This window comes from Podarcis melisellensis (assembly GCF_964234715.1).
Source record: "Podarcis melisellensis genome assembly, chromosome: 12".
In the NCBI taxonomy this organism is placed as follows: Eukaryota; Metazoa; Chordata; class Lepidosauria; order Squamata; family Lacertidae; genus Podarcis; species Podarcis melisellensis.
In genome coordinates this window covers 46,937,961-46,965,137 of record NC_138544.1, presented here as the reverse complement: position 1 = coordinate 46,965,137, position 27,177 = coordinate 46,937,961, and the positions used below count along the sequence as shown (strand labels likewise).

The 27,177-nt window shown below is 44.8% G+C and overlaps 1 protein-coding gene across 1 annotated transcript in view; it reads right to left on the bottom strand.

The window, feature by feature from the left end:
- Window positions 1-741: 741 nt before the first annotated feature.
- Window positions 742-27,177, bottom strand: part of VIPR2 (vasoactive intestinal peptide receptor 2) — a 54,460-nt gene continuing 28,024 nt past the window's right edge. Inside the window, exons 5-13 of the mRNA XM_081882586.1 lie at window positions 14,457-14,551; window positions 13,918-14,059; window positions 10,607-10,754; window positions 8,531-8,591; window positions 7,021-7,090; window positions 4,068-4,159; window positions 3,828-3,957; window positions 3,678-3,719; window positions 742-2,690 (exon numbers count right to left, since the gene is read on the bottom strand). Of these exons, the coding sequence (XP_081738712.1) occupies window positions 2,517-2,690; window positions 3,678-3,719; window positions 3,828-3,957; window positions 4,068-4,159; window positions 7,021-7,090; window positions 8,531-8,591; window positions 10,607-10,754; window positions 13,918-14,059; window positions 14,457-14,551 (954 nt within the window). The 3' untranslated portion in view covers window positions 742-2,516. The remainder of the gene's footprint in view (window positions 2,691-3,677; window positions 3,720-3,827; window positions 3,958-4,067; window positions 4,160-7,020; window positions 7,091-8,530; window positions 8,592-10,606; window positions 10,755-13,917; window positions 14,060-14,456; window positions 14,552-27,177) is intronic.

Below are 27,177 nucleotides of genomic sequence, written 5' to 3'. Positions count from 1 at the left end.
CTGAACACTCTAGAGCACTACATAAAACCATCATTTTCTGTCTGCTGAAATTAGATTTGAATAGCAAGCTGACAAAAAGGGAAGCCTTAACAACAGGCAAAACATAAGACATATATGATGATGTAACATAAAAATGCATACAATAAATTAGTATTGGAAACGGTGTATGTGAAAACACGCAAGTCACAAAACAAGTATTTGGAGAATGTAATGAGAAACGTCACAGGAATGGGGAAGCCATGGCGCTCCAGCTGGACTCCAGCTCCTAAGAGCAAAGGCAGTGGTCAGCTGTGCTGCAACATCTGGAGGGCCACAGGTTCCCCATCCCTGTGTTCAAAAGACAGCCATTCATCCCACGTACAACTGTTCCAAATGCAAATCCATTCATTCACTCATTCATTCCAAGAAGGATGAAGAAACAAGTCCAATAACTTTCCCCAACAAGGTCAGAGGCTCCCCTCATGATTAAGGACCCTGTATGGGGGAATTGAAGGTCTGAAGAGGGGATGCATTTGAATACATCACTCTTTGCCAACCTGGAGCCCTCCAGATGTTTTTGGACTACAACTCCCATCAGCCCCAGCCAGCTTGTGCTGATAGGAGTTGTACTCCAAAAATTTGGAGGGTTCCAGGTTGGCACAGCCTGATTTGAAAGTGAATTTCTTATGAGGAATCCTATTTGGAATAAGGGAATTTCCCTTTAAAAAGGGGGAAAGTTGACAGCTATGAACTGGATAAACCTCTGTATAAATTGCAGCATCCTTTTGAGCCTTCTTAGTCAATATAGTAGCTAATTCCCAAGATGGCAAAGAGTTTTATAGCCCAGCTAAAAAAATAAATAGCCACACTGAGACAAAGGTTATGTGTGAAGAAACAGGCTCTACCCACTTATAGCTCTAGGTTGCCTGGAAGGGAATGTGTCCCTTCAGCTAATAAGGTTCCCTGCCCATGGTTTATAAGGTACCACATACCTCAGTCTATACAGTCTTTTTTCTGTCTCCGTGCGGTTCACCGTTCCTCCTTTGTCAAGTTCCAATCTCTGTCTTAAGACTCATTGCACAACCCTGAGCCAAATCATTGGCTCCCAACCGCAGTTTCCATTTGTAAAATAGTAATAATAGTGACCGACATCACTGGCTTGTTGAGAGAGCATATGCAATAATGATGGCGAAACCATTTGCAAATTAAAAGTGCAACATAACAATCAATACCCAGGACACAGCCAAACTGTAGGAACAGAGGGAAAATATGCCAGTGTGTGATAAGAGCGAGGATGTTCTATTAATCAAAGTTCGTGCAAGCTGAATTCTGCAGTTTGTGTGTGTGTCTGTGTCCCCTACAAAAACCTTAATTCTTTTCTTCTGCTAGTCACGGCAAAGGTCTGTGTATGACATCTTACCCAAGCCTCCACCCCCTTAGGCTTCTTAGAGTTCACCAGATTTAAAAGTGCCATTAGACTATGGGCTATATTTTGCAGCGTCTGCTCATTAGTTCCAGGGTGGTGTCTGCAAGCCTCCATATCTTTACCTGATATGGCTTGGCCAAAAGGGACTAGTGAGCCAAATGAGTTGGTCTGGGGGGCCTCATTAGGTCCATGAGCCAAAGGTTCCCCATCCTTGAACCAAAGCCTAGTAACACTTTCTTCTGAAACTATGGACCAGGCTGAGGCCTGCATGCCAACGTGGGTTGATATCATGATCTACATCTATGTAACAGAGCTGGTCCTAAGTCTGGCGATGTTTGGCCTCATGCAAATGTTTGCTGAAAGAACATGGACAAGCAAGCAATATGTTTAGTGGGCATCTGGGAGAATGATTCAGATGCCAGGGTGATGAATTGAAAGTGACTGGCAGGAACTTCAGCACAGACAAAAGGAAGTTCTTCAGACCTCACCTAATTTATCTATGGAACTCAATATCACAAGGTGTGGCAATGGTCAGCATCTTAGATGACCTTAAAGAGGATTAGATACATTTGTGAAATATTAGGCTACCAATGGCTGCCATTCATGATGCCTATATATACCATCCCGGTTCAGGGGAAGTACATCTCCAAAATTATCAAGTTTTAGAGGGCAACCACGGTAGAGGACTCTTGCCTTCATGTCTTGATGTGATCTTTTTAGAGATATCTGGCTGAAAGCTGTTGGAAAAATGGATGCTAAACTAGAGGGACATTGGTCTGAGGCAGCACAACTTTTCTTTTTCTTAATCCAGTAAATCCCAATTATTTTCAGCATGGAATTGGCAGGGGTCAGAATGATAACTAATAAAAATGTATCAAAACACACCACTTCCTATGGTCCAAGGACACAGAAATCCTACAGCTGAAAACAAGTTCTAAGGCTAAACACAAAGGGTACCACGACCTGCACTAGGCCATTCCCACATTTTGACACGTAGACAAAAACGGGGTAAAAACTCTACAGACGTTATAAAATGTTATCACGCTGACCGAGCTGTACAATGCAGCAATATGCCCTATAATCTTTAGTCTTTTGCAGGCACCCATGTGGCTTATATCACTGTGGTTTCCGTTTGGAGGGAAAACTGAGTCGCTGAATTACGATGCAACTGGGAGATGCTTTCTGAGCCATTCCGAGAAATAGAAGAGCTGTGAAGTCTGTAATCTCGGCCCATTCTTTGGTTCAAACACCAACTCCGCCATTTTCTTTTCAGTTCGCCTTGTACCTAAATGTAAACAGAGTGCATCAGCACGCAGAGTATTAGGTGTGCACATTCATAAGTAAAGCTTACATCAATTTGGGGGTGGGGGCTTGGAAAGGTCAACAATGCTTTTCTTTTCTACACGATGCTTTAACATGCAGCAAGGTTGCATAATAATTCCTTTTTGGGAAGATATTTCAGATATACAACGCTGAGAGTGGATACCTCTGAACCAGAGACAGCAGAGCTGCTAAGTATCCCTGGTCAAAGCTGAATCCAAATTTGCACCCACCCATACCCATCCAAATGTTCGAGGGTCCCTTCTCTATCTGGCAACACCTGGTAAGCTTACCTGTTCGTCATGGTGGGTGGCAGCAGAGGTGCCATATTAATTACCCCAAATGCCCCTGATGCAGCATTGCTCCAGGGCACTGTGGGAAATGAAGGCCACGCCATCTTTTAAAAGCACTATGATACCATTTTAAATAATCATGGCTCCCCTCCACACACCCAAGAATTACGGGAGCTTCTGTTTGTTAAGGGTGGTGAGAGTTGTTAGGAGACCCCTATTCCCCTCACAATTCCCAGAGTTTCCTACAAAGATGGGCTGGTAATCGTAGCCTAACAACTCTCAGCGCACTTAACAAACTGCAACTTAACAAACTACACTTCCCAGGATTCCTTAGGAAAGGCATGGCTGTTTAAAGTGGTATTGTAGTGTTTTGTATGTGTGGTGTGAACGTGGCTTAAAATGGCACCTCCTCTATCACAGGAAAACCACCTTGGGGGTTCAGCTGCCTGATCTGAGCGGGAGGGTAGAAGACCTTTATTAGCAGAGAAGTGGGGTCCTGCTGGGGTGCCATGAACTGTCTAGTAATGCTGGGTGCTAACACCAGCCCTGGATCCCTCACAAAGCCTTGAAAGCCCAAGGAACTAGAACGTTGTGGGTTGCACCTGTAAGCTATAGCCCTTCCTTAGTTATTACCACAAGAGACTAAATAAAAAACTTACTTCGCTGTTCAGAAAGCAATATAGGACTGCAACAACCAGGCCCTGTAAATGGGAAATATTAATAAGTTAAACATAACGATAAACTTTTTCAGTAAAAATAATGAACTATGTCAGTTTAAAAAACAACAACAACACTGGGATATATCTTACCTGAAAAGATCCCAGACATAACTCAAAAATGATCTGATAGTTATTAGAAATGCGAATCGGAAAGACCGCAAACAACATGTAGTGAACTCCAAACAGTGGTATAAGCAGCAATGTCGATTTTGCAAGTCTCCTAAAAAACAAACAAACCAACACACGAAAAAGTAAGGATGAATCAGAGCTTAACAGAGATCCCCTAAATTTCCATTTTCCCAACAGGGACTTCTGGGGAGTTTCACTTACTTATACTGGGACTGGTCATTGCCTCCAACATCTGGCGATCTCAGCTTTTGCAGTAGAATTCTTATAATGCTGATGAAAAGTACAAAATTCACCTAGAAGACAGCATGCATGCACACCAGTAAATCCACACATCTCTCCCTGGCAGTAAAAGTTCAATAAGAGTAAACTGAAAAACTAACAATTTATAGTCCTTTCATGATACCCTACATTAAAAGGTGCATGAGGAAGCTGCTTCACTCTAATAGTAGGGCTGGACTTGATTAAAAATTCTGGCCCATGGTCAGTTAGTAAACTTTGTAGCTGAGCAACGATTTGAATATGGACCTCCCCAGTCTGATACTCTAAGCCAGTGGTTCTCAACCTGTGGGTCCCCAGATGTTGTTGAACTACAACTCCCATCATCTCTGAGGTCTGGCCTTGCTAGCTAGGGGTGATGGGAGTTTTAGTCCATCAACATCTGGGGGCCCACAGGTTGAGAAAGGCCCAATCACCTTTGAAATCTGGCCTGCAGGCGGTCCAGGAACCAGCATGTTTTTACATGAGTAGAATATGTGCTTTTATTTAAAATGCATCTCTGGGTTATTTCTGGGGCATAGGAATTCGTTCATTTTTTTTTAATTCAAAATATAGTCCCGCCGCCCACAAGGTCTGAGGGACAGTGGACCTGCCCCCTGCTGAAAAAGTTTGCTGACCCCTGCTCTAAGCCCTACATAACACTAAGCTTAGCGTAAGCCACATTAGGGGGTTGTAGCTGAAAGGCAGGATAGGACACAGCTTAGTTGGTTAGAGCATAGTGCTGATAATCTCAAGGTTGTGAGTTCCATCCCCATACGGGCCACCTGCATATCCCTGCATTGCAGGGCTTTGGACTAAATGACCGTCAGGGTCAACTATACAAATCTAGGATTCTAGGACTGAAAGGCAGGTCATTTGTAACTGCAGGACTGCAAAAAGTCCTATGTAGTTCTCAGTTCAGATTTTCGCTAGTCTAAAACAACACCTTCACTGAAGGAGAATATAAGGCAGCCTTCTGCAATCTGGTGCCCACCAGATGTTTAGCTTCCATCATACCTGACCATTGGCTATGCAATCAGGGGCTGATGGGAGCTGTAGCCAAAAACTTCTGGAGAGCACCAGGGTGGGGGGGGGGGAAAGGGCAGCATATGGACAGAGAATCAGAGAATCAGAGAATTGCAGAGCTGGAAGGTACACCGAGGTTCATGTACTCCAACCCCTGCAATGCAGGAATCACATCTATTGAATCCTAATCATGTGTCTCTCACCTGTTTGAGTCTTTGCCTCAAATTCTTGGGCTTGTTGGAATTTCACTGTGCCAAGTACTGAACAGCGTGGCTGGTACAGGACATCTCAAATTTAAAAGACCAAGAAGAGAAACACGGCACGGAATGCCCAGAGCTTGCCAAGAAGGATTCTTCCATGGCCAAAATGTTATTGGGAGATGTTTCCAACACGCTAATGGTGAGAGCCATTAGTGGCATCAGAAACGAACAGCTCGGTTTGACAGTGTTACCAAAGGGCAAATTACAGCCATTTGACTTCTGGCAAATTTGACCACCACCCAATGAAAAGTAACAGGGAGACTGAATTATAATTTACTTGTGTCCTATAGACGTTAATCCAGAAGTGAGATATTTTTGTCTCATAAATGAATGGAGGCATAACCTCAGCTGAAAGAGAGGTGTGTGTGTGTGGGTGAGTGAGTGAGAGAGAGAGAGAGAGAGGCTACAACTATCCTCCCACTTTTGCGTACATTTTGGAGGTGCAGGTGGGGAATTTCAAGGGCTGAAAGATCTTGGGAGTTCCAGTAAAAAACAAAGTACATCTGACAAGCCTGCCGTCTGTTCACTCCTGTCCTGCCTACTGCAATTTTACTCTACCTTGCTACTCGGTGAACCATCCCTGACACCTCCTAGTGTAGGGCGGTATATAAATTCAATAAATAATAATAATAATACCTACCTATCTTCTCATTATACTTTTGGGGACAAGAAGAGAGCTGCCACAATTGACATCGAGTATAATGAATCCATATAATTCACGATTAATGTGCCTTTTGCCTGTCACTTATAAACAAGGCTAATTAGAGCTTGGGGTTCACCAAGACCTAATTAGCAAATAAACAAACAAAAAAGCCCCATCAGGGTTTACAGGGTCAGCACAGATGGTTTCTGGACAGCCTAGAGCTACAGTGCTTCTATTTTTAATATATATATATATATATATATATATATTGAGGGGGGGATTATTTACATTTTTTTGTAAATTGCTTAGCATACCATTAGAGGGCATTTATACACATCTATATTAAAATGCAATGCATTGTGCAGGCACACTCGTGCAAACACACACACACACACACACACACACCTATGTATGAATATGCCTACAAATAAAAAATAAAATCCTTTGAAACATGAAATTCCTTGATGGGGATTTGAAAAGGTATTGCTCTGGCAGGATGTAATGGGATAAGTATTGCAAGCATCATCAGCTGGCATAGAAAATGCTTTGGTTCCGGATAGTTAGCCCTATGAATGGTGATCTTGCAAATGGAGGCTGATTTAGCTACATCTATTTTAACTTTTATAAAGCAGGTAGGGGCTGTTTTGGTCCACTAAGTATTTGAAGACTGTGTCTGGTGGGGCGGGGGGTGCTGTTGCATTTTTCACTGTTGTTTTTAGGACTTTGTGGGAATTTTAAAAAACCAAAACATATTTCAATGTGCTAGCAGGAGTTCTTTCTGACGGACATGTTATATTAGCTGCCTTAATGGATCATATCATCCTTGAGCTGAAAAGTAGGTTATAAATAAAATCAATACGTTAAAATATGATAGCGCACTTTGCTCAGATCGACACACGCGTACAGAATTACAGAGCTGAAAATCACAGTGTGAAACCGAAGCGTTAACATGCCATGTGAATTTACTTACTAAAATTGAAATTAGGATGGGTAATCTTATAACCCACCAAGGAACGCTGTGATCGTTCGTATCCCAGCAACTATTGGGAAGAAGGGAGGGAAAAAAAGGGAAAAAAATAAAAAAATATTAATCCCGGTAAATAAATTGAGAAGCTGCATTGAAAATGCCAAGCAAATTGGAAAAGGGCAAAACCTCCTAAAAAAACAAAAACAGGCACTATTTTCTCTTGCAAATTCAGTGCTGGAATCATGGAGATATGGGCAGAAGTGAGGCAGCCACAGTAGTAGAGTCCTCAATAACAGGAGAAGCTATAGAAAGCCAGACAAGTCCACCCCTTTTACAGGGCTTGAGGGTGGGGTGGGGTTTCCTTGCTGGCAGTTTGGGGGTCCCAAGTGGGTGCCCTCTTTAGCCCCTGCAAGAGTAGTGAGGTCACACCTCCCTGTGCAGCATCTAGCACGACCTAATGGAAGGATGCACTGGCTTGTGCAGTGTTGGGAGACACATGTGACATCACATGGCTCACGTGTGATGTCACATGTGCACACTGGGCCCCTTCACTTTTTGGAGCAACCCGGTGCCTGTGAGCCACTGTATTAGCAAAGCGAGCAACTTTTGTTAAAAGATGAATTTACCATGTGCTTTGAGTCAGGGGCGTAGGAAGGGGGGTAGGGGCAGTCTGTCCTGGGTGTCATCCCGGGGTGTGTGTGACAAAATCCCCCCGAGTGGATCGCCACACCGCCCCAATGGGCGCCAATAGCCGTGCTGATCACCGCACTGATCGCTCCCAATGGGCGCCAATCACCATGCCAATTGCCCCCCTGGGCAGCTCGTTCCACCCCCGGGCAGCTCCCCCCTGCCCCCAGGTGCACAGCATGTGTGCCACTCTGGGTACCCAAGTGGTTTTGAGTTAGTTCACACAGTGGCCAGCTGTGTGCTTCTGAGAAGCCAACAAACAGAGCACAGAGGTGACAGCCCCTCTCTTGATGTTGCTCCTCAAGAACAGAGCAGAAATTCCCCACAGCTGCTGTTACTTTTGGCCACTGAAAGACCTGGCCTCCCCTGAAGTTGTCGAATCCCCCTTTAAAGCCTTCTAAGCCAAGTTAAATATGTGAAGAAGCATTTGACTGAACCACACAGGACTGAACCTGCTTGCAAATCCCGCGTTCTGTTGTTGAGCACAGAACTACATATGTCAAGCACTTACACCCTGTCCAATCTGGTCTCCTCTAGATGTTGTTGAACTAGAGTTCCCAGCAGACCATGCCCAGGATGGTTGAGGAAGTCTGCTCTATACAGTAGCAGGGAGCAGCCAATATAAAATATTTTTAAAATGATGAATTCATCACCTGTCACTCCCCGTTGTCCCTGGAGCGGGAATGAGCCTCATGAAATGTTTCATAGACACCTCAAAGAATTCTGACATTCCAAGAATTGGTAATATTGGACATAGCACAATTGCCAAAGGACACGTGGCGACAAAACGTGGAAGCATCAAGTTTGCTTTCCTTTTTAAACTTACCCAGTGTCCTCCAAATAGACTCTAGACACAATCCATGCGATGATGAACACTGTGGGGATTCCTGAGAGTGGAATACGAAGTGGAGGGAAAGGAGAATTATTAAATAGATCACTTCCGCAATGCATCAACATTAGAATGCATTACATGCAAAAAATATCCCAGGGTGCAAGAACTAATTGCTAGGTAGTGTTAAATATAGTTAAACGTTTAAAGTAGCTAAACATGTGGCAGAGGAGAGGGAGAGACTGCTGCCACCGCCACATTTGTGGTGTTGAAACAATCAGAAGTAAGGTCTTAGGCTAAGGCCCTTCTCAGCCTTGCTACCTAAACCCCATTTAACTGGAGATGCCAGAGACCGAGCTTGGAATAAATGCTTTGTCTGCAGGAAGCCCAACATGAAGCTACAGCTCCCTCATACTATCTGGCTCCAGAATAGCGATTCACTGTGCATAGTGCTGCCACCTGTCTACTGTATTTTTCGCTCTTTAAGACGCACATTTTCCCCTCCAGAAATTAAGGGGAAATGTGTGTGCGTCTTATGGAGCGAATGCAGGCTCCTTGGCTTCAGCAATAGCAACACGAAGCCTCCGAAGCACAGTGGGAGTGCTCCCGCCACGCTCCAGAGGCTTTGGGTTCCTTTCGCTGAAGGGTAGGTGCCCCTTCAGCAAAGGCGCGGCGCCCCTTCAGGTAAGTGGGAGGAGAAATGGAAAGGGCTCCATTTCTCCTGCCGCTTCACTGAAGGGGCGCTGCACAGAGAGGGGGAGAATTTTTTTTTCTTCTTCTCCCCCTCTAAAACAAGGTGCGTCCTAGGGTTGGGTGCGTCCTATAGAGCAAAAAATATGGTAATTGTGCTTTTAGTTTATACACTTTACTGTGGGCTTGTCCACACTTCTGCTTTTCCCATTTCTACAACGCATCGGTCTGAGCAGTTTTCCACTTGACCCATGCTGTCTATAAGGAGTCCAAGCAGTTCTCCCCTTGCCCTGCTCTTTTCCCAGGGAGAACCCTAAATCCATGCTAAATCAGAGCAAAGGTCATCCCGGAGAAAACCTGAATTGCCATTTGCTCCAACTGTGCACCAAAGAACAATTTCCCTGGGGGGCAAAGCAACGGGACGAGAGGAAGTGTGGATAAACCCTGTTATATCTTGCATTTCAGTTGCTGTATTGATTGAATTCATGTTATGGGGTGGCTATACAAATTCAGTGAATGAATGGATAAGCTTGTCTCAGGATTCCCTCCTTCCCAGGAATGCTGGACCTCTCCTCCAGGGGTTTTAGGCTTTACACATACACACATACATAAACTTCAAGAGTTCTGGGTCCACCAACCAAACAATATGAATACCGTACTTTTTGGTGTATAAGACTATGTTTTTTTCTTTAAAAATCATGCCAAAAAGTGGTTGTCGTCTTATACATGGATAGTGCATAGGGAGGACGTTTGATTGGCTGCTGCCATGGCTGTCAGCAGCTATTGTGTGCGTGCTGTTGATTGCTGTGTCAATGGGTGGTGTTGATTTGCTGACACTGCGGCAGTTGGGCGGGCAATTGGCAACTTCTGCTGGTGATGGAACATAGGTGTGCAGGTGAGCAATTTTCGGCAATCCCCCCTAAAAAAAGCTCAGCAACCCTGGGTAATCCCCCCTTCCCAAAAAGCTCAACAACTCTGGGAAATCCTTCACACAAACACCTCAACAAGTGTGTCATCTCCCCCCATTTACTTCAATTCGAGTCCCACAAAATAGGGGCATCTTATACATGGGGGCATCTTATACACTGAAAGGTACGGTATCTAGGTCAGGCCTGCACAACATGTGACTCCCACCACCCAGCCAAATGCATCTCATCAACCACCAGCAGGAGCTGGTTGCATCTCCATTTTTGCTGCTTGTTTGGAAGCTCAGAAAGAGAGATGGGGGTGAGGGAGTCAAGCAGCCACAATGTATGCCGTGTGTGTCCATGTTGCTGGATCTCAAGTTCTGGAGGCCAGACCTAGGAGCTAAGATACAAAGACCCCGTTTTTACACAGTAGAGGCAAAGAGAGAAGAAAAGAAGGTTGTGTCAATCTTCTTACCCCATCCAATAAGGAGATATAAGGCGAAGTGTCTGTTAGGAGAGAATATGACCATGAGGATGTGGAGATAAAGTCCTTCAACTAAGAGCCAATAAAAGTTGGCCATTACACAGTACTGGAAAATTACCAAGCTACCCTTGCAGCCGACCTGGAAAGTTACAAACCAAGGATGAAACGTTTGGATAAATAAATTGCTTGAACACAGTAAATGGCTTCCTTTGTTAAAAATCTTTCTTTGATAGATACAAGCTCTGACATGAGGGACTTCCCCTTCCATGAACTTGCCTGTTGGTCGCCTGAAAGGGCCTCTTTCTATTGTTTGGATTCTGGTCAAATTATAAGTTTTAGAAGTGAATGGAAACAAATGCCAAGTGTTTCTCAAGGCTTGCTTCCCTAGTGAAACATTTGGGATTTGTCTTGTCTCCTAAAAACCATCCTGCTTCCCCCTCTCTCTCTCTTTATACCTTGTGTTATTCCTTCGTCCTAAATATCGCCTTTTCATTTCAGGGCAAAATATTCCAGGAATAAAAATGCCACCACCGTCGAGGTTAATCTGGGGCAGGGAGGTAATAATCAGGACCACCAGTTAACCAGAAGTAATTTGGTTTAGGGAAGAGGCTCCTGTCACTTTTTAAAGCTAGTTTATTCTATAGAAGCTGTGCCAGAAGCAAAAATAGCCCTGTGGAATGCATAACGAGCGACTGAAAGCTCTTCCTAGCTCTTATGTAACTAAACCGGGGTCAGCAGAAGCAACTCTTTGCTGCAGATATTACATCACCTGGACAACACTGCAGCATATTGATTTATACCAGTTTAACTACAGCGACAAAACTTGCTGTCTTGAAATTCCTTCTTAAATTAGCCAGAAAAAATGGGTGGTGGGAGAAATGAAATGAAAACTTAACCTGTGTCTCCCTGCTAAATTCATGATCCTGAACCTCTGAAGTGACAAGTAATGCTGACATCTCGGTCAGCGATATGGGAAGCTCTGTGGAAGGTTTATCAGCCAATCGCATTTAATTAAGGCAAAAGAAAATGGTTCAGGGAGGTTCGTTCAAGGGACATGTAAAGGTTCGTGCATGTTTCCCACCATTACAAATTTCCTGGTTTTCATGGCTACGTTGAACAGAGTGGAGATATTAACGTAAGGAAAGGGGAAATTCCCCAAGCAAGGAGATATTTATTTGCGGTTTTGCACAGTAGACGTCAGATTTTTAGTCCATTTAACTCACAATTTTCTACACTGATTCGCAGCAGCTGTCCATCAATCTTTTCCTGTAATGTTATATGCAGAACAGGGCTGCAAACTGACTTCGATGCTCTCGGTGTACATAATATGTGCCCTTTTCACTGATTTGTGGCCCCTTATCTTTATCTGTAGTCTAATTCTATGCATGGATAGAAGTCCCTCTGTACTGTATTTACACCCAGGCAAGTTTACTTAGGATTTAGCTCTTAATTATGTTACATCAACATGGAATCCTATTAATAACTTTTTTTATGAATAGCACGGAAGCAAATGTCACCGTTCATCTTCCACCCATTGAATACCCTCTCCAATTCACCCTTTGTCACTGTGTATTTATTAAAAATGTTGAATTCAGAACGTGCTTTGCAATTATTTGACCTTCCAAACCCTGTGAGATAGGTCATTATTATATCAGGTTTATTTTTCAGATGGAGAGCTCAGGCAATTTCCCTAAGGCAACGGCCTGAGTATGGTGTTTTAGGGGGTGAAAATGGTTTAGTTGCACAAGAACACCAGGTCAACTTTAATTACACAAACTTGAATTTGCTTCTTTGTGACTGAACCCTATCCAAAAAGAATCCAAAAAGAATGACAGTTTGGAAGTGCCCCTAGATCATGGGTAGGCAAACTAAGGCCCGGGGGCTGAATCTGGCCCAATCGCCTTCTAAATCTGGTCCGCGGATGGTCCGGGAATCAGCGTGTTTCTACATGAGTATAATGTGTCCTTTTATTTAAAATGCACCTCTGGGTTATTTGTGGAGCCTGCCTGATGTTTTTACATGAGTAGAATGTGTGCTTTTATTTAAAATGCATCTCAGGGTTATTTCTGGGGCATAGGAGTTCATTAACCCCCCCCCCCCAAAATATAGTCCAGCCCCCCACAAGGTCTGAGGGACAGTGGACCGGCCCCCTGCCTTAAATCCAAATCATGCTGCTTTTTAAAGCAATCAATGCCTCTTTCCTTTGGGTCTCACATTACATTACCTCTGATAGGCTTGCTGGAATCCTGCCCTGTTCCTTCACTGGTCAGCCTCACTGCATGTATGGTGTGGATATATGACCCGGATGTTTGTGTTTTGAATTCTGATTGGTTCTCTTTACCAACTCATCTACTATTGCCAATTCATTTCTTCACTTAGGATGAAGATAGGGAACTTCTGGATTTGCAGATGTTGTTGGACAACTTCCAACCCTCCTGACTACTGGCCATGCTGGCTGAGGCTGATGGGAGTTGAAATCCAACAACACCTGAAAGGCCACACTTTCCCCACCCTGAAGCCCCATCCTAACCACCCTGAAGCCACATCAGCGGAGGTGTTGACTTGCACCCAAGACTGAGGGGGCCCATCGTGTGTCACACACACATGACATCATGCACGTGTTGCATATGTGTGATGTCATGTGCCCATGACGTCATGTGCAACGTTGTACTGTCAGGAGGAGGCTGAGTGTGGTGGTTCCTCCTCTCTCTCTCTCTCTCTCTCTCTCTCTCTCTCTCTCTCTCTCTCTCTCCCCCTCTCTCGGAGTTGACTACTGAAGCTGTGCTGTGCTTCTTCTGCCCCCTCTACATGAAGGGGGCCCAGCTCCCTCCCAACAATGCAACCTGTCTGCGACCAATATAATGCTCTCTTAAAAAGGTAAAGGGACCCCTGACCATTAGGTTCAGTCATGACCGACTCTGGGGTTGCGGCGCTCATCTTGCTTTATTGGCCGAGGGAGCTGGCGTACAGCTTCCGGGTCATGTGGCTAGCATGACTAAGCCGCTTCTGGCGAACCAGAGCAGCGCACGGAAACGCCGTTTACCTTCCCGTCGGAATGGTACCTATTTATCTACTTGCACTTAGACGTGCTTTCGAACTTCTAGGTTGGCAGGAGCAGGGACAGAGCAATGGGAGCTCACCCCGTCACGGGGATTTGAACCGCCGACCTTCTGATCGGCAAGTCCTAGGCTCTGTGGTTTAACCCACAATGCCACCCATATCCCTAATGCTCTCTTACACGCCCCAAAACACAGCACAGGAATGATAAAAACGCTTCAAGTTATAGCAATTTGTTTTCTTACCCAGGATGGTTGATCCTCTGAGCAATGAACTGTGTTACTACCAGAATAGAGGATCTCATCTTTGACCAAGACAGAGATTGCTTTTAGAATGAAAGACAGGAACAAATTCAAATGTATATAGTTCCTGGTGCAGTGAAGTTTCCTACACATGGGGAAAGGATACAAAAACGGAAGAGCAAGTGAATATTATTTTTCTTACTCTTAGCAAAATGAATACCCAGCCTTAAAGAAAAACCTGCAAATGTCATTTCTTAACGAATCAATGACAGAATACACTAATTAAAATGTTTTTAATGGCAGTTGTTTATGCTGGTTCTGTATTTCATTAGCATCTACAATTGGCTGCTTTGTTTTGACAGCTATTCAAGCATCGCTATGGGTTGGATTCAGACTATGTTAGTCATAATTTCGTCACATAGATTTCAGTGGGACTAGACCTGCAACCGTATATTCAGCAGGGCTTACTGTAGGTAAGTGGAGAGGGGATTGTAGGTTAATAAACAGCTTACTACCCCATCCCGATTTTTAGGTATACTTACCTAAAAAGGCAAAGAATTATACTTCCTGTAGTCAGAGCAATGAGAGACGCACTGTGTCCAAGGGTGTAAATCGCTTTCACCAAAACATAGAAAATCTACAAAAGAAACAATTTGCATGCATCGGTCACCGTAAGAGAGCATAAATAGAAGATTCACCAAAATTGGATGATTTATAGTAGTGCCAAGGAATCATGCACAGAATAACATTTGCATCTGCTCTGGTCAGACCTCACCTGGAGGACTGTGTCCAGTTCTGGGCACCACAGTTCAAGAAGGACACTGACAAACTGGAACGTGTCCAGAGGAGGGCAACCAAAATGGTCAAAGGCCTGGAAATGATGCCTTATGAGGAACGGCTAAGGGAGCTGGGCATGTTTAGCCTGGAGAAGAGGAGGTTAAGGGGTGATATGATAGCCAAGTTCAAATATATAAAAGGATGTCACATAGAGGAGGGAGAAAGGTTGTTTTCTGCTGCTCCAGAGAAGCGGACACGGAGCAATGGATCCAAACTACAAGAAAGAAGATTCCACCTAAACATTAGGAAGAACTTCCTGACAGTAAGAGCTGTTTGACAGTGGAATTTGCTGCCAAGGAGTGTGGTGGAGTCTCCTTCTTTGGAGGTCTTTAAGCAGAGGCTTGACAACCATATGTCAGGAGTGCTCTGATGGTGTTTCCTGCTTGGCAGGGGGTTGGACTCGATGGCCCTTGTGGTCTCTTCCAACTCTATGTTTCTATGATTCTATGATTATATGATCTTCCATATGTAGACCCAGCAATACCTCTCCTCTCCAGGGCCTTAGACATTTGACCTTTATAGTACTCATGGGCAACCCTCTCATTAAAAGAAGTGGCCGGGAAGTGGCCATTGCAGTGCATTCGGCAACATCCATGCCTTAACTCTGGAATTGTTTTCCTTATCAATATTTGAGAGATCAAACCATAATATTGAATGTAAAGAACTGTATTTTTAATATTTTGTTGGAAGCCGCCCAGAGTGGCTGGGGAAACTTTTCCGTGTATAAGACTAGGTTTTTTTCTTTAAAAATTATGCTAAAAAGTGGAGATCGTCTTATCCCTGGATAGTGCATAGGGTGGACATTTGATTTGTTGCTGCTGCGGATGTCAGCAACTATTGGGCGTGTTATTAGTTGCTGCGTCAATGGCCGGTGTTGATTGGCTGATGCTGTGGCAATTGGGCGGGTGATTGGCAGCTTCTGGGGACAGATGAGAGGAAGATTTTTGGACACTTGTGGCTGAGCAATTTTCGGCACCCCCCCCCAAATAGCTCACAACTCTGTGCCATCCCTCCTCCCATTTTCTTAAATCTGAGTCCCCCAAAATAGGGTGCGTCTTATACATGGGGGCGTCTTATAGATGGAAAAGTAAGGTAAATTATAAATTATTGTTATTATTATTATAAATTATTATTATATTGATCTTGTTTGTTGGTGGCAGCATGACAATCAGTAATTCAGAGATGAAATTCCTTGGAAGAGCTAGAGCTTGGCATAAAAATGTTTGGACTATTGCACACTTGGGAAGGGGGATCACAGATTGTATTAGACCCCTGCAAGGCACAAAAACCCTTAATTTTATTTGCATATAGTGATGACATGCAAGGACACATGTTGCTAGCTGCCTCAGAAATACAGAAAGGGTGCGGTGATAGAGATAATGCATTTAATTTGTATCTCTTGCACCAAATGAAAATTACTACGTTTTAATTTCCTGGATGTAATGTTATTGAAAATCCTGTATTGGGGGGCTATTTTTAAAATTCTGTTTAATGAAATGTTTTTTTTAATAACCAAGTGAGTATAGTGAATATAAATCTCCGGATGCTTCAATAGAATTGGTGCCTATTGATCTGAAAGCCATTCCCAATTATGTGAGAGTTCATTGCATACATGGCCCAAAGTACATTTCTTTCAACCAAAGAACTGTAAAAATATATCTATCTATCTAGCCATGCAGAAAAAAATCTATGCAGCTTTCTATTAATATGCTTGCTGGCTATAATATACTAAAGTTAGCTTGCTTGAGTGTGGCTTGACAGGCCGTTCTTTCCACTTCAGAGCATATTTCGCACTTTTGCTTAGCAAGGCGAAAAAAGTTGTTAGCCAAAAGGTCAACTTTGTTGCTGCGGGGTCTACAGAGACTTCCAGAATCTACCAGAATTCGACAGTCATCTCTCCGGAATGAGTCGTGCTGCAGTTTCACATGTGACACTGCTTGACATGAAACCACAGCTTAAGAATGCAGGAAGAGGCATGTTAGATCAGAAGAAAGGTCCGTCAGTGGTGTGCCATCAGAGGACTGGTGGGTCTAGGCTTTTCCACTAAAGGTTCCTGGTAAACAATAGAGTATTAAAGTCTGGTGCCTCTTTCACAAAGCCTGGGAGCCTTCTGCCTGGCTTAGCGAGGGTGGCATGATGCTCCAACAGGGCCCAAGAGCCTTTCCACCACCTTCCCAAAGCCCTTTCAGCTTTGGAAAGGAGGCACCAGGGATCTAGCATCCTGCCAGGAAACTGTATGAATCAGATGATTGGGGAATGCTTTCTCAGGCAGATCAGCTCCTCTTTGAAGTGGAGAAAGAGGAGGGGGAAGATTCGCCCTCCCTGTTTCCAGCGGTTTCAGGAACAGAGAGAGACACAGACACTGAACAGCTTAGGCAGGAGTTACCGAGTTACGAGATAATGGAAAGAGAAACAGAAGAGAGGGAACAGTCAGCAGAAATGTCATTAGAGAGTGTGGGGGACACTCCCTCCCCAAGAACTAGGAGGTCTGTCTGTATTAGAGAACAAAGAATGAGCCCAGGATGGTGCTGGAAGGAGGAGGATTTAGAGTAGCCAACTGCTCCCCTTGTGGAGAGATGTGGATTTTTGCTTGCAACAAGGTCCAAGAGCCCTCCTGCCACCTTCCCAAAGCCCTTTCGGTTTTGACAAGGAGGCACCAGGGTTCTAGCACCTTTCCCAAAGCCTGGGAAGTTTCTGCCCGACTTAGGGAGGCGCAAAGCTCACACACGCAACACACCCATCACCCTCACAAGCTGCCACCTCTGGTCCTAACTGTTCTGCTTCGAAAAATTTAACTGAGGTTCATCTAGCCCCATCTCCTGCTTACCAACTAAACACCTCCTCCAGGAAGCCCACAAGCAGGTTGTTGTTGTTTAGTCGTTTAGTCGTGTCCGACTCTTCGTGACCCCATGGACCAGAGAACGCCAGGCACCTCTGTCCTCCACTGCCTCCCGCAGTTTGGTCAAACTCATGCTGGTAACCTCGAAAACACTATCCAACCATCTCGTCCTCTGCCGTCCCCTTCTCTTTGTGCCCTCCATCTTTCCCAACATCAGGGTCTTCTCCAGGGAGTCTTCTCTTCTCATGAGGTGGCCAAAGTACTGGAGTCTCAGCTTCACAATCTGTCCTTCCAGTGAGCACTCAGGGTTGATTTCCTTCAGTATGGAGAGGTTTGATCTTCTTGCAGTCCATGGGACTCTCAAGAGTCTCCTCCAGCACCATAATTCAAAAGCATCAATTCTTCGGCGATCAGCCTTCTTTATGGTCCAGCTCTCACTTCCATACATCACTACTGGGAAAACCATAGCTTTAACTATACGAACCTTTGTTGGCAAGGTGATGTCTCTACTTCTCAAGATGCTGTCTAGGCCTGTCATTGCCCTTCTCCCAAGAAGCAGGCGTCTTTTAATTTCGTGGCTGCTGTCACCATCTGCAGTGATCATTGAGCCTAAGAAAGTAAAATCTCTCACTACCTCCATTTCTTCCCCTTCTATTTGCCAGGAGGTGATGGGACCAGTGGCCATGATCTTCGTTTTTTTGATGTTGAGCTTCAGACCATATTTTGCGCTCTCCTCTTTCACCCTCATTAAAAGGTTCTTTAATTCCTCCTCACTTTCTGCCATCAAGGTTGTGTCATCTGCATATCTGAGGTTGTTGATATTTCTTCCGGCAATCTTAATTCCGGCTAGGGATTCATCCAGCCCAGCCTTTCGCATGATGAATTCTGCATATAAGTTAAATAAGCAGGGAGACAAAATACAGCCTTGTCGTACTCCTTTCCCAATTTTGAACCAATCAGTTGTTCCATATCCAGTTCTAACTGTAGCTTCTTGTCCCACATAGAGATTTCTCAGGAGACAGATGAGGTGATCTGGCACTCCCATGTCTTTAAGAACTTGCCATAGTTTGCCGTGGTCAACACAGTCAAAGGCTTTTGCATAGTCAATGAAGCAGAAGTAGATGTCTTTCTGCTGATGTTTTGAATGTACAGAGAATGCAGGGTTCGGAAGATGGGGGAAGTCCACTAGATCTATGGAAATTTGTAATTGGAAGTTGGATTCTGTATTTTATAAACTTAATAAAAAATTATATTAAAAAAAAAATAGATGTCTTTCTGGAACTCTCTAGCTTTTTCCATAATCCAGCGCATGTTTGCAATTTGGTCTCTGGTTCCTCTGCCTCTTCTAAATCCAGCTTGCACTTCTGGGAGTTCTTGGTCCACATACTGCTTGAGCCTTCCTTGTAGAATTTTAAGCATAACCTTGCTAGCGTGTGAAATGAGTGCAATTGTGCGGTAGTTGGAGCATTCTTTGGCACTGCCCTTCTTTGGGATTGGGATGTAGACTGATCTTCTCCAATCTTCTGGCCACTGCTGAGTTTTCCAAACTTGCTGGAATATTGAGTGTAGCACCTTAACAGCATCATCTTTTAAAATTTTAAATAGTTCAGCTGGAATACCATCACTTCCACTGGCCTTGTTATTTGCAGTGCTTTCTAAGGCCCATTTGACTTCACTTTCCAGGATGTCTGGCTCAAGGTCAGCAACCACACTACCTGGGGTATACGAGACATCCATTTCTTTCTGGTATAATTCCTCTGTGTATTCTTGCCACCTCTTCTTGATGTCTTCTGCTTCTGTTAGGTCCTTTCCACTTTTGTCCTTTATTATGGAAATCTTTGTACGAAATGTTCCTTTCATATCTCCAATTTTCTTGAACAGATCTCTGGTTCTTCCCATTCTATTGCGTTCCTCTATTTCTTTGCATTGCTCGTTTAAGAAGGTCTTCTTGTCTCTCCTTGCTATTCTTTGGAAATCTGCATTCAATTTCCTGTATCTTTCACCATCTCCCTCGCATTTTGCTTGCCTTCTCTCCCCCGCTATTTGTAAGGCCTCATTGGACAGCCACTTTGCTTTCTTGCATTTCCTTTTCAATGGGATGGTTTTCGTTGCTGCCTCCTGTATAATGTTACGAGCCTCCATCCACAGTTCTTCAGGCATTCTGTCTACCAAATCTAAATCCTTAAACCTGTTCCTCACTTCCACTGTGTATTCATAAGGGATTTGACTTAGATTGTATCTTACCGGCCCAGTGGTTTTTCCTACTTTCTTCAGTTTAAGTTTGAATTTTGCTATAAGAAGCTGATGATCTGAGCCACAGTCAGCTCCAGGTCTTGTTTTTGCTGACTGTATAGAGCTTCTCCATCTTTGGCTGCAGAGAATATAATCAATCTGATTTCGATGCTGCCCATCTGGTGATGTCCATGTGTAGAGTCGTCTCTTGTGTTGTTGGAAAAGCGTGTTTGTGATGACCAGCTTGTTCTCTTGACAGAACTCTATTAGCCTTTGCCCTGCTTTGTTTTGATCTCCAAGGCCAAACTTGCCAGTTGTTCCTTTTATCTCTTGACTCCCTACTTTAGCATTCCAATCCCCTATAATGAGAAGAACATCCTTCTTTGGTGTCACTTCTATAAGGTCTTGTAAGTCTTCATAGAATTGGTCAATTTCAGTTTCTTCAGCACAAGTAGTTGGTGCATAAACTTGGATTACTGTGATGTTAAAAGGTCTGCCTTGGATTCGTATCGAGATCATTCTATCATTTTTGAGATTGCATCCCTGTACAGCTTTCGCCACTCTTTTGTTGACTATGAGGGCCACTCCATTTCTTTTACGGGTTTCTTGCCCACAGTAGTAGATATGATGGTCATCCGAACTGAATTCACCCATTCCCGTCCATTTTAGTTCACTGATGCCCAGGATGTCAATATTTATTCTTGCCATCTCATTTTTGACCACCTCCAACTTACCCAGGTTCATGGTTCTTACATTCCAGGTTCCTATGCAATATTTTTCTTTACAGCATTGGACTTTCCTTTCGCTTCCAGGCATATCCGCAACTGAGCGTCCTTTCGGCTTTGGCACAGCCGCTTCATCAGCTCTGGATCTACTTGTACTTGCCCTCCGCTCTTCCCCAGTAGCATGTTGGATGCCTCCCGACCTGAGGGGCTCATCTTCCAGCGTCATATCTTTTATATGCCTGTTGTCTTTGTCCATGGAGTTTTCTTGGCAGGGATACTGGAGTGGCTTGCCGGTTCCTCCTCCAGGTGGATCACGTTTGGTCAAAACTCTCCACTACGACCTGTTCATCTTGGGTGCCCTGCTCGGCATAGTTCATAGCTTCTCTGAGTTCTTCAAGCCCCTTCGCCACGGCAAGGCAGTGATCCATGAAGGGACTCAAGCAGGACTCAAGGGCAATAACAACATAGGAAAGGCTCTGCTGGATCAGGCCAGATGCCCATTTGGTCCAGCATCCTGTTCTCATAGTGGCCAACCAGTTGGCTATGGGAAGCTCACAAGCAGCACCTGAAGGCAACATGACTCTTCCTACTTGTGTTCCTCAGGAATGGGTTTTCCTAGTTATACTGCCCACGACAGTGGAGGTGGAATATGAGCATCATGTCAAAGGACTCTCCGTGGGCCCCTTTTACCTGGAAGAGGATGGGAAGGTGCAAACAGAAATTTTTCTCACAGTCTCAAGGTTCAGGGAATCCTATCCCTCTCCCGGTGGCAGCCAAAAAAGCAGGTAAACAAGAAGAGTCCTTACCATGTAATTTATTCAGTAGTCACAGAGAGAGAGAAAGGAATGTAATCCCTATTGAATAATGGCATTGCTCTGAGTAAAGCCTAACCCCCTCCGTCTCTCTTATCCAACATCATCCCTGACTTGGGCTTTCTGCCTCTGAGCTTTCTGTTCCACTACCCTCAATGCCTGTCTGGTCCTGGGAGAGGGCGCTCAGGAATGCTTTCCAAAGACACTGGGTCTGTCAGCTGTCAATTCCCCGGTATTCCTTCTTCCTGCTGTTCCTCTCCCAGTATTTCCCAGCTTTTCCACTCTGCAGTCTCTGAACTATGTCCTTCCGCAAACCACTGTTCTAAATCTACACTGTCCTCCTGTTCTTGGGCAGCTCAGTGCAGCTCCTGACACACAGTTTCTGACCTTCTTGTGCCTTCTGTGCATATTGAAAATGTGGGTGCTCTTGGTTCAGGGGCCCCCACCTGCTAGTCTTGCATCCCCAGCAAATGCCCAACATTTCCACTGCCCGCATCCAGCCCCCACCATGGCGGCTGTTTTTTTAAATTGACATTATTTTGCAAATCACAGCAGTCACATGCACAGCCTACCAGTTTCAAATAACGTGGAAAACATAGAAGCTTTATTTTAATTACTTAAAAAATACTGTCACACCAGGAAACAGCTTTTCTCCAAATCAGACTGTTCTTGCTGCTACAGACACTCCCTGTCAGACGTAAGAAAGCACCATAATAAAATGTCATATCTTCAATCCGTTCTGCACTGTACAGCTTTAGAAGATTTGATTGCATTATGCAATGCGAAGGGCGTCCCCCCCAATAAAAATGGTCTTATTACTTTGTTTTAGAGATAAGAAGCTTGCAAAGATTCGTTCCAAGCATATATGCTTCATTAGCATTTTCATTTTCCTGCACTTCAAATTTGAAGGCAAAAGTGTGTGATCAAATATTCTGCTTTGCCCCCCTCCTAGTAAATCAGAATATCAAGTATAATAAAGTATAGCATCAGGCAAGAAATACATAATTTCACAGAAATATGTATTTCTGAGTCGGCCATAGCAATTTGCCTGAGTCGGCCATAGCAATTTAATCAGGACATATGTAGCCTTGGTTCCCAAACTTAATCCATTCTGGGAGTCTGTTCGACTCCCGAAATGGTTTGAAAACCAAGGCACGGCTTCTGATTGGCTGCAGGAGCTTCCAGCACTCAATCAGAAGCTGCGGAAGCTGAGTTGGACCTTCAGCTTCCAAAAAACATTCGCAAACTAGAACACTCACTTCCGGGTTTGCAGCATCTGGGAGCCGATTTGTTCAGGAGCCAAGCTGTTCAGGAACCAAGGTACCACTGTGGAGCTTAGGACCATTCCAGATATTTGGTGGCGCTTTGGTAGGCTGTCCTCAGTGGGGCCTTTCTGTGTTGACCCACCTCCAGGACCTACCACAATTTGGGTCTGCTGGCAGTGGAGCACCTGCCAACTTTGTACTCAGCTTAGTTCATGAGGATGCAGAATGGTGGCAGCCCTGCACTATAATGAGATAGTCTTTGGATGCTGCATACATCTAATATTTGGTTCTTTGGGTCTACTGCTGTTGTTGTTGTTACACTTGTATCCCAACAACCTTGTGGGGTAGGTGAGGCTGAGAGATGGTGACTGGTCCAAGGTCACCCAGTAAACTTCACGGCTCAATAGGGATTTGAATCCTGGTCTCCCAAGTCTGAGCTCAGCACTCTGATGAGTACACCACACTGGGGTGGGACCCTCCAGATATTGTTGGACAACAACTCCCAACATTCCTGATCATGGCCTATGCAGGCTGGGTTTTGGAGCCCAACATCATAAGGACAACATAAGAACCTAGGAAGAGCTCTGTAGCTGGATCAGGCCAATGGCCCTCTGAGAGACAGAATCAGAATTGTAGAGTTGGAAGGGACCCCAAGGGTCATCTAGTCCAACCCCCTGCAATGCAGGAATCTCAACTAAAGCTTCCATGGCAGATGACCATCCAACCTCTGCTTAAAAACCTCCAAGGAAGGAGAGTTCCACGACCCCCTGAGGGAGTCTGTTCCATTGCTGAACAACTCTTACCATCAGAAAGTTCTTCCTGGTGTTTAGTCAGAATCTCTAGTTCTTGTAACTTGAAGCCATTGTTTCGAGTCCAGAGCAAGAGAAAACAAGTTTGCCCCACCTTCCACGAGACAACCCTTGAGATATTTGAAGGTGGCTATCATATCTCCTCTCTGTCTCCTCTTTCCCAGGGTAAACATACCCAGCTCCTTCAAGTGGTCCTCAGAAGGCTTAGTTTCCAGACCCTTCTGATATCAAATTCTCACAATGGCCAACCTGTGGGAAGCTCGCAAGCGGGACATGAGTGCAAGAGCACTCTGCCTTCCTTTGTTTTCCAGCGACTGATATTCAGGGGCATTGTTGCCTCCAACTGTGGTGGCTTGGCTTAGCCATAATGGCTAGTAGCCATCGATAACCCTCTCCTCCATGAACATCTGGAGGGTCACGGGTTTCCCATCTCTGTGAAAGGAACCAATGGCTGCAGATTGGACAATGGAACTTGAGCCAAGCCAGCTTCTCAGGGAAGGGAAGGCCAATAGCAGGGCAAGGCCAACCACCCTTTAGAATGCCTCTTCACTCACCTGAGGCACCAGCTTTTCTAGCACCAGCTGGCCCCTTCTATGGTGCTCTGTCCAAGGTCCTGTTCTTTGCACCTGCCTTTCCTGTCATGAACCTGCCTTATGAGCAAGCGTCTCTGCTGCTGTCAGCTTCCTTCAAGTTTTGAGCCATGATGGGGCAGACCACCCTCCCAAAAAAACACCACACACAAATAGCTTCATGGTGGGGGAGTGTTATCTGAATTGAATCCAGGTCAAGAAGTCTGATTGCCGTAGAATTGATGTGTTTGAATTATGCTGCTGGAGGAGGCTCTTGAGAGTCCCATGGACTTGCAAGAAGATCAAACCTATCCATTTTTAAGGAAATCAGCCCTGAGTGCTCACTGGAAGGACAGATCATGAAGCTGAGGCTCCAATATTTTGGCCACCTCAGGAGAAGAGAAGACTTCCTGGAAAAGACCCTGATGTTGGGAAAGATGTAGGGTACAAGGAGAAGGGGACGACAGAGGACAGGATGGTTGGACAGTGTTTTCGTAGCTACCAGCATGAGTTTGACCAAACTGCGGGAGGCAGTGGAAGACAGGAGTGCCTGGCGTGCTCTGTCCGTGGGGTCACGAAGAGTCGGACACGACTAAACAACAAGGGGGTAAGGAGGAATTTTTAAAAAACCAGTTGTTGCTGCACTGATTTTCTAGCTTACAGTAAGTCCCTTCTTCGGAGCTTCTCTTAGTTGCAGAAGAGAGAACACGAAGCCCTTAAGCCTGCAAATCACCCCCCTTTGTAGGAGCTTGGGGATGGAATTTGGATTGGATCTAAGGGAGCAGGAGACCTTCAGAAAGCAGAGGGTGGTGGAGCTGGAGGAGTGAAAATCATGGACTGGGATGGTTACCGATACGAATGGGGGTAGGATAAGAGGAGGGCAAAAGTCCATGGAAGGCTTTGAAAGTCAGGATGAGGAGCTTATGCTGAACCTAGAAGAAAACGGGAAGCCAGAGCTTTAAGTAAAGTGTCATGTGATCAACACGTGAATAGTTTTGGCAGCAGGGTGTGGGATTGATATGAAGGGACCGTGGTGAGAGAATGGCAAACCAGGGAGGAGACGGTGGCAGTAGTCTAGGTAAGTGGCCATGTGGATAGAGAAAAGAGGCAATTTTGTTGCAATGCTATTGAATATGGCTGGGTGGTGAACGGAATATGGGAGGCACAGGAGACAGAGGAGTCAAAGGTTATGCTGAACATCAGAGAGAGAAGGACTGTGAAAGTCACCGCAGTAACAGGGAGGGAAAATCTGGTACTGGAGCTCCCTCTCTGAGATAGAAGCAATCTCTTTCTGCCCTTGGGAGGGGGGAATTCCATGTTTCCTATGGTCTCTGGGATGGTGGTTGCTTGGTAAGGCCACAGCTTTTATTAACACATGCAGTACAGTGTGACATGCGTCACTCAAGGGAATATCACATCCCCCTCCCCCTTACTGGAAATCTCTGAATGTTTGCATTCTGCTTCCTTAGAAAAAATATATTGCTTAGCCTCCTCAGATCCCCAAATTATTGCAATATGTATATCCATATAGGTGCAGATATATTTAAGAAGGCTTTTCCTGTTTGTAATTAAAAAGGAACGAAAATGGGGAAAAGCTTCAGTAGGTCTGCAGGCAGCTGCTATCCACATATACACGGTGTTCAAATGTTCCCTGTGTCTACATGCATGGCTCTGACAGAACAAAATGAGAAAGACCAGAAGTGAGCTAATAATAGTTGTCAAAACCCACAGGAGGAAACATGTCTTTGCAGAGATATATTAAGCAAAGAGTAATAGGGGCACATACATAATATGACATCTTCATCTATCATAACTTTCTAGATGGGGCTTCGAAAGCTTTCTTGGAACCATTCTACACCCCTCACAAAATAAGATCAGATTCTGAAGTGGCAGGGACAGAAATGCCCTCCCCCTTAAACTTATGCATGGGGGGACAGGGAAACTAGAATTTCAGTGGGAGAGTTAGGCTAAATATTTCCGCCTGGTGAGCAAGCGTTCTCCTTGCAAGTCAGTTTTCTGTGGGGTGGACATTTTTAAATAATTCAATCTTCTGCCTGCAGTTTGATGTGGTGCAGTTTCAAATCCTACAGTCTCCTTCTGTCTAATGTGCAGTGCAAATCTAGACACTAAAAGACATGGGTCACTTCTCAATCCCTATTTCTAATCTATTGCCTGGAGCTGGAATCCACCCATCACAGCACAGTTTTCAGAGGCCAGAGCATGCATAGCTGTCAAGTGTCCCTTATTTGAAGGGACAGTCCCTTATTCCAGCGCCATGTCCCGCTGCTGTCCCTTATTGATGGATGTCCCTTAAATGTCCCTTAAATTTCAAAGGAAGCAGCTCCTCTCCCTCCCTCCCTGCCAGCCAAGGAGGGGGGAGGCTCCAACTGTGTTGCTTGGCTGTGTTGCTCACACAATAAGAAGTCTAAGAACGACTGGGGAGTGGAGCTTGCATGCCTTGTGTGTGGCTAGTTAATGCAAGCTGAGGGGGGTTTTGAATGCTGGACGCCATTTTGTTGCACGTGCTGCTGCAAACTTTGCAGTGCAAAGCCAGGCCGGGGAGCCATCTTAAGTTGAGGCTGCATAGGCCTTGTGGTGCATGTGATTCAGATTCTATTCAGTTGAACCTCTGGTTACAAAGTTGGTCAGACAGTGTTCTCGAAGCTACCCAGCATGAGTTTGACCAGACTGCAGGAGTACAGGAAGACTGGAGTGCCTGGAACAGGTGAGGCTGCAGGTCCCTTATTTTGGCTGCTGGTCCCTTATTTTCAAATCTGTAAGTTGACAGCTATGGAGCATGTGCAATTTCACTGTAGACGGAAACAGCAAGACCATGGAAGAGGATGCGTTAGGCACATGGCTTCAGCTATGTGAGGGGTGGTGAGAGGGGTTTGTGGTTCTGAAGAGCCCGCTTCCACCTAACCAGCTGAACTGGTTTATCGCGTGACCAAAACCACCCACATCCCAAGGCCAAGGAGAACAACTATAAATTGCTTTGGGGTGCCTCATGGGAATCAATAACAACAGCAACAACAACAACAACCTCAGTGATCAGTATGTTTCCTCAGAAATAGGCTGGAAGGTTTTCACCCACATTTCTTTAGAAAATAACTACAGCATTGTGAAAAATGTCAACATGAACGACTTGTAATTTCCGCTGCAATATTTTTTTGGG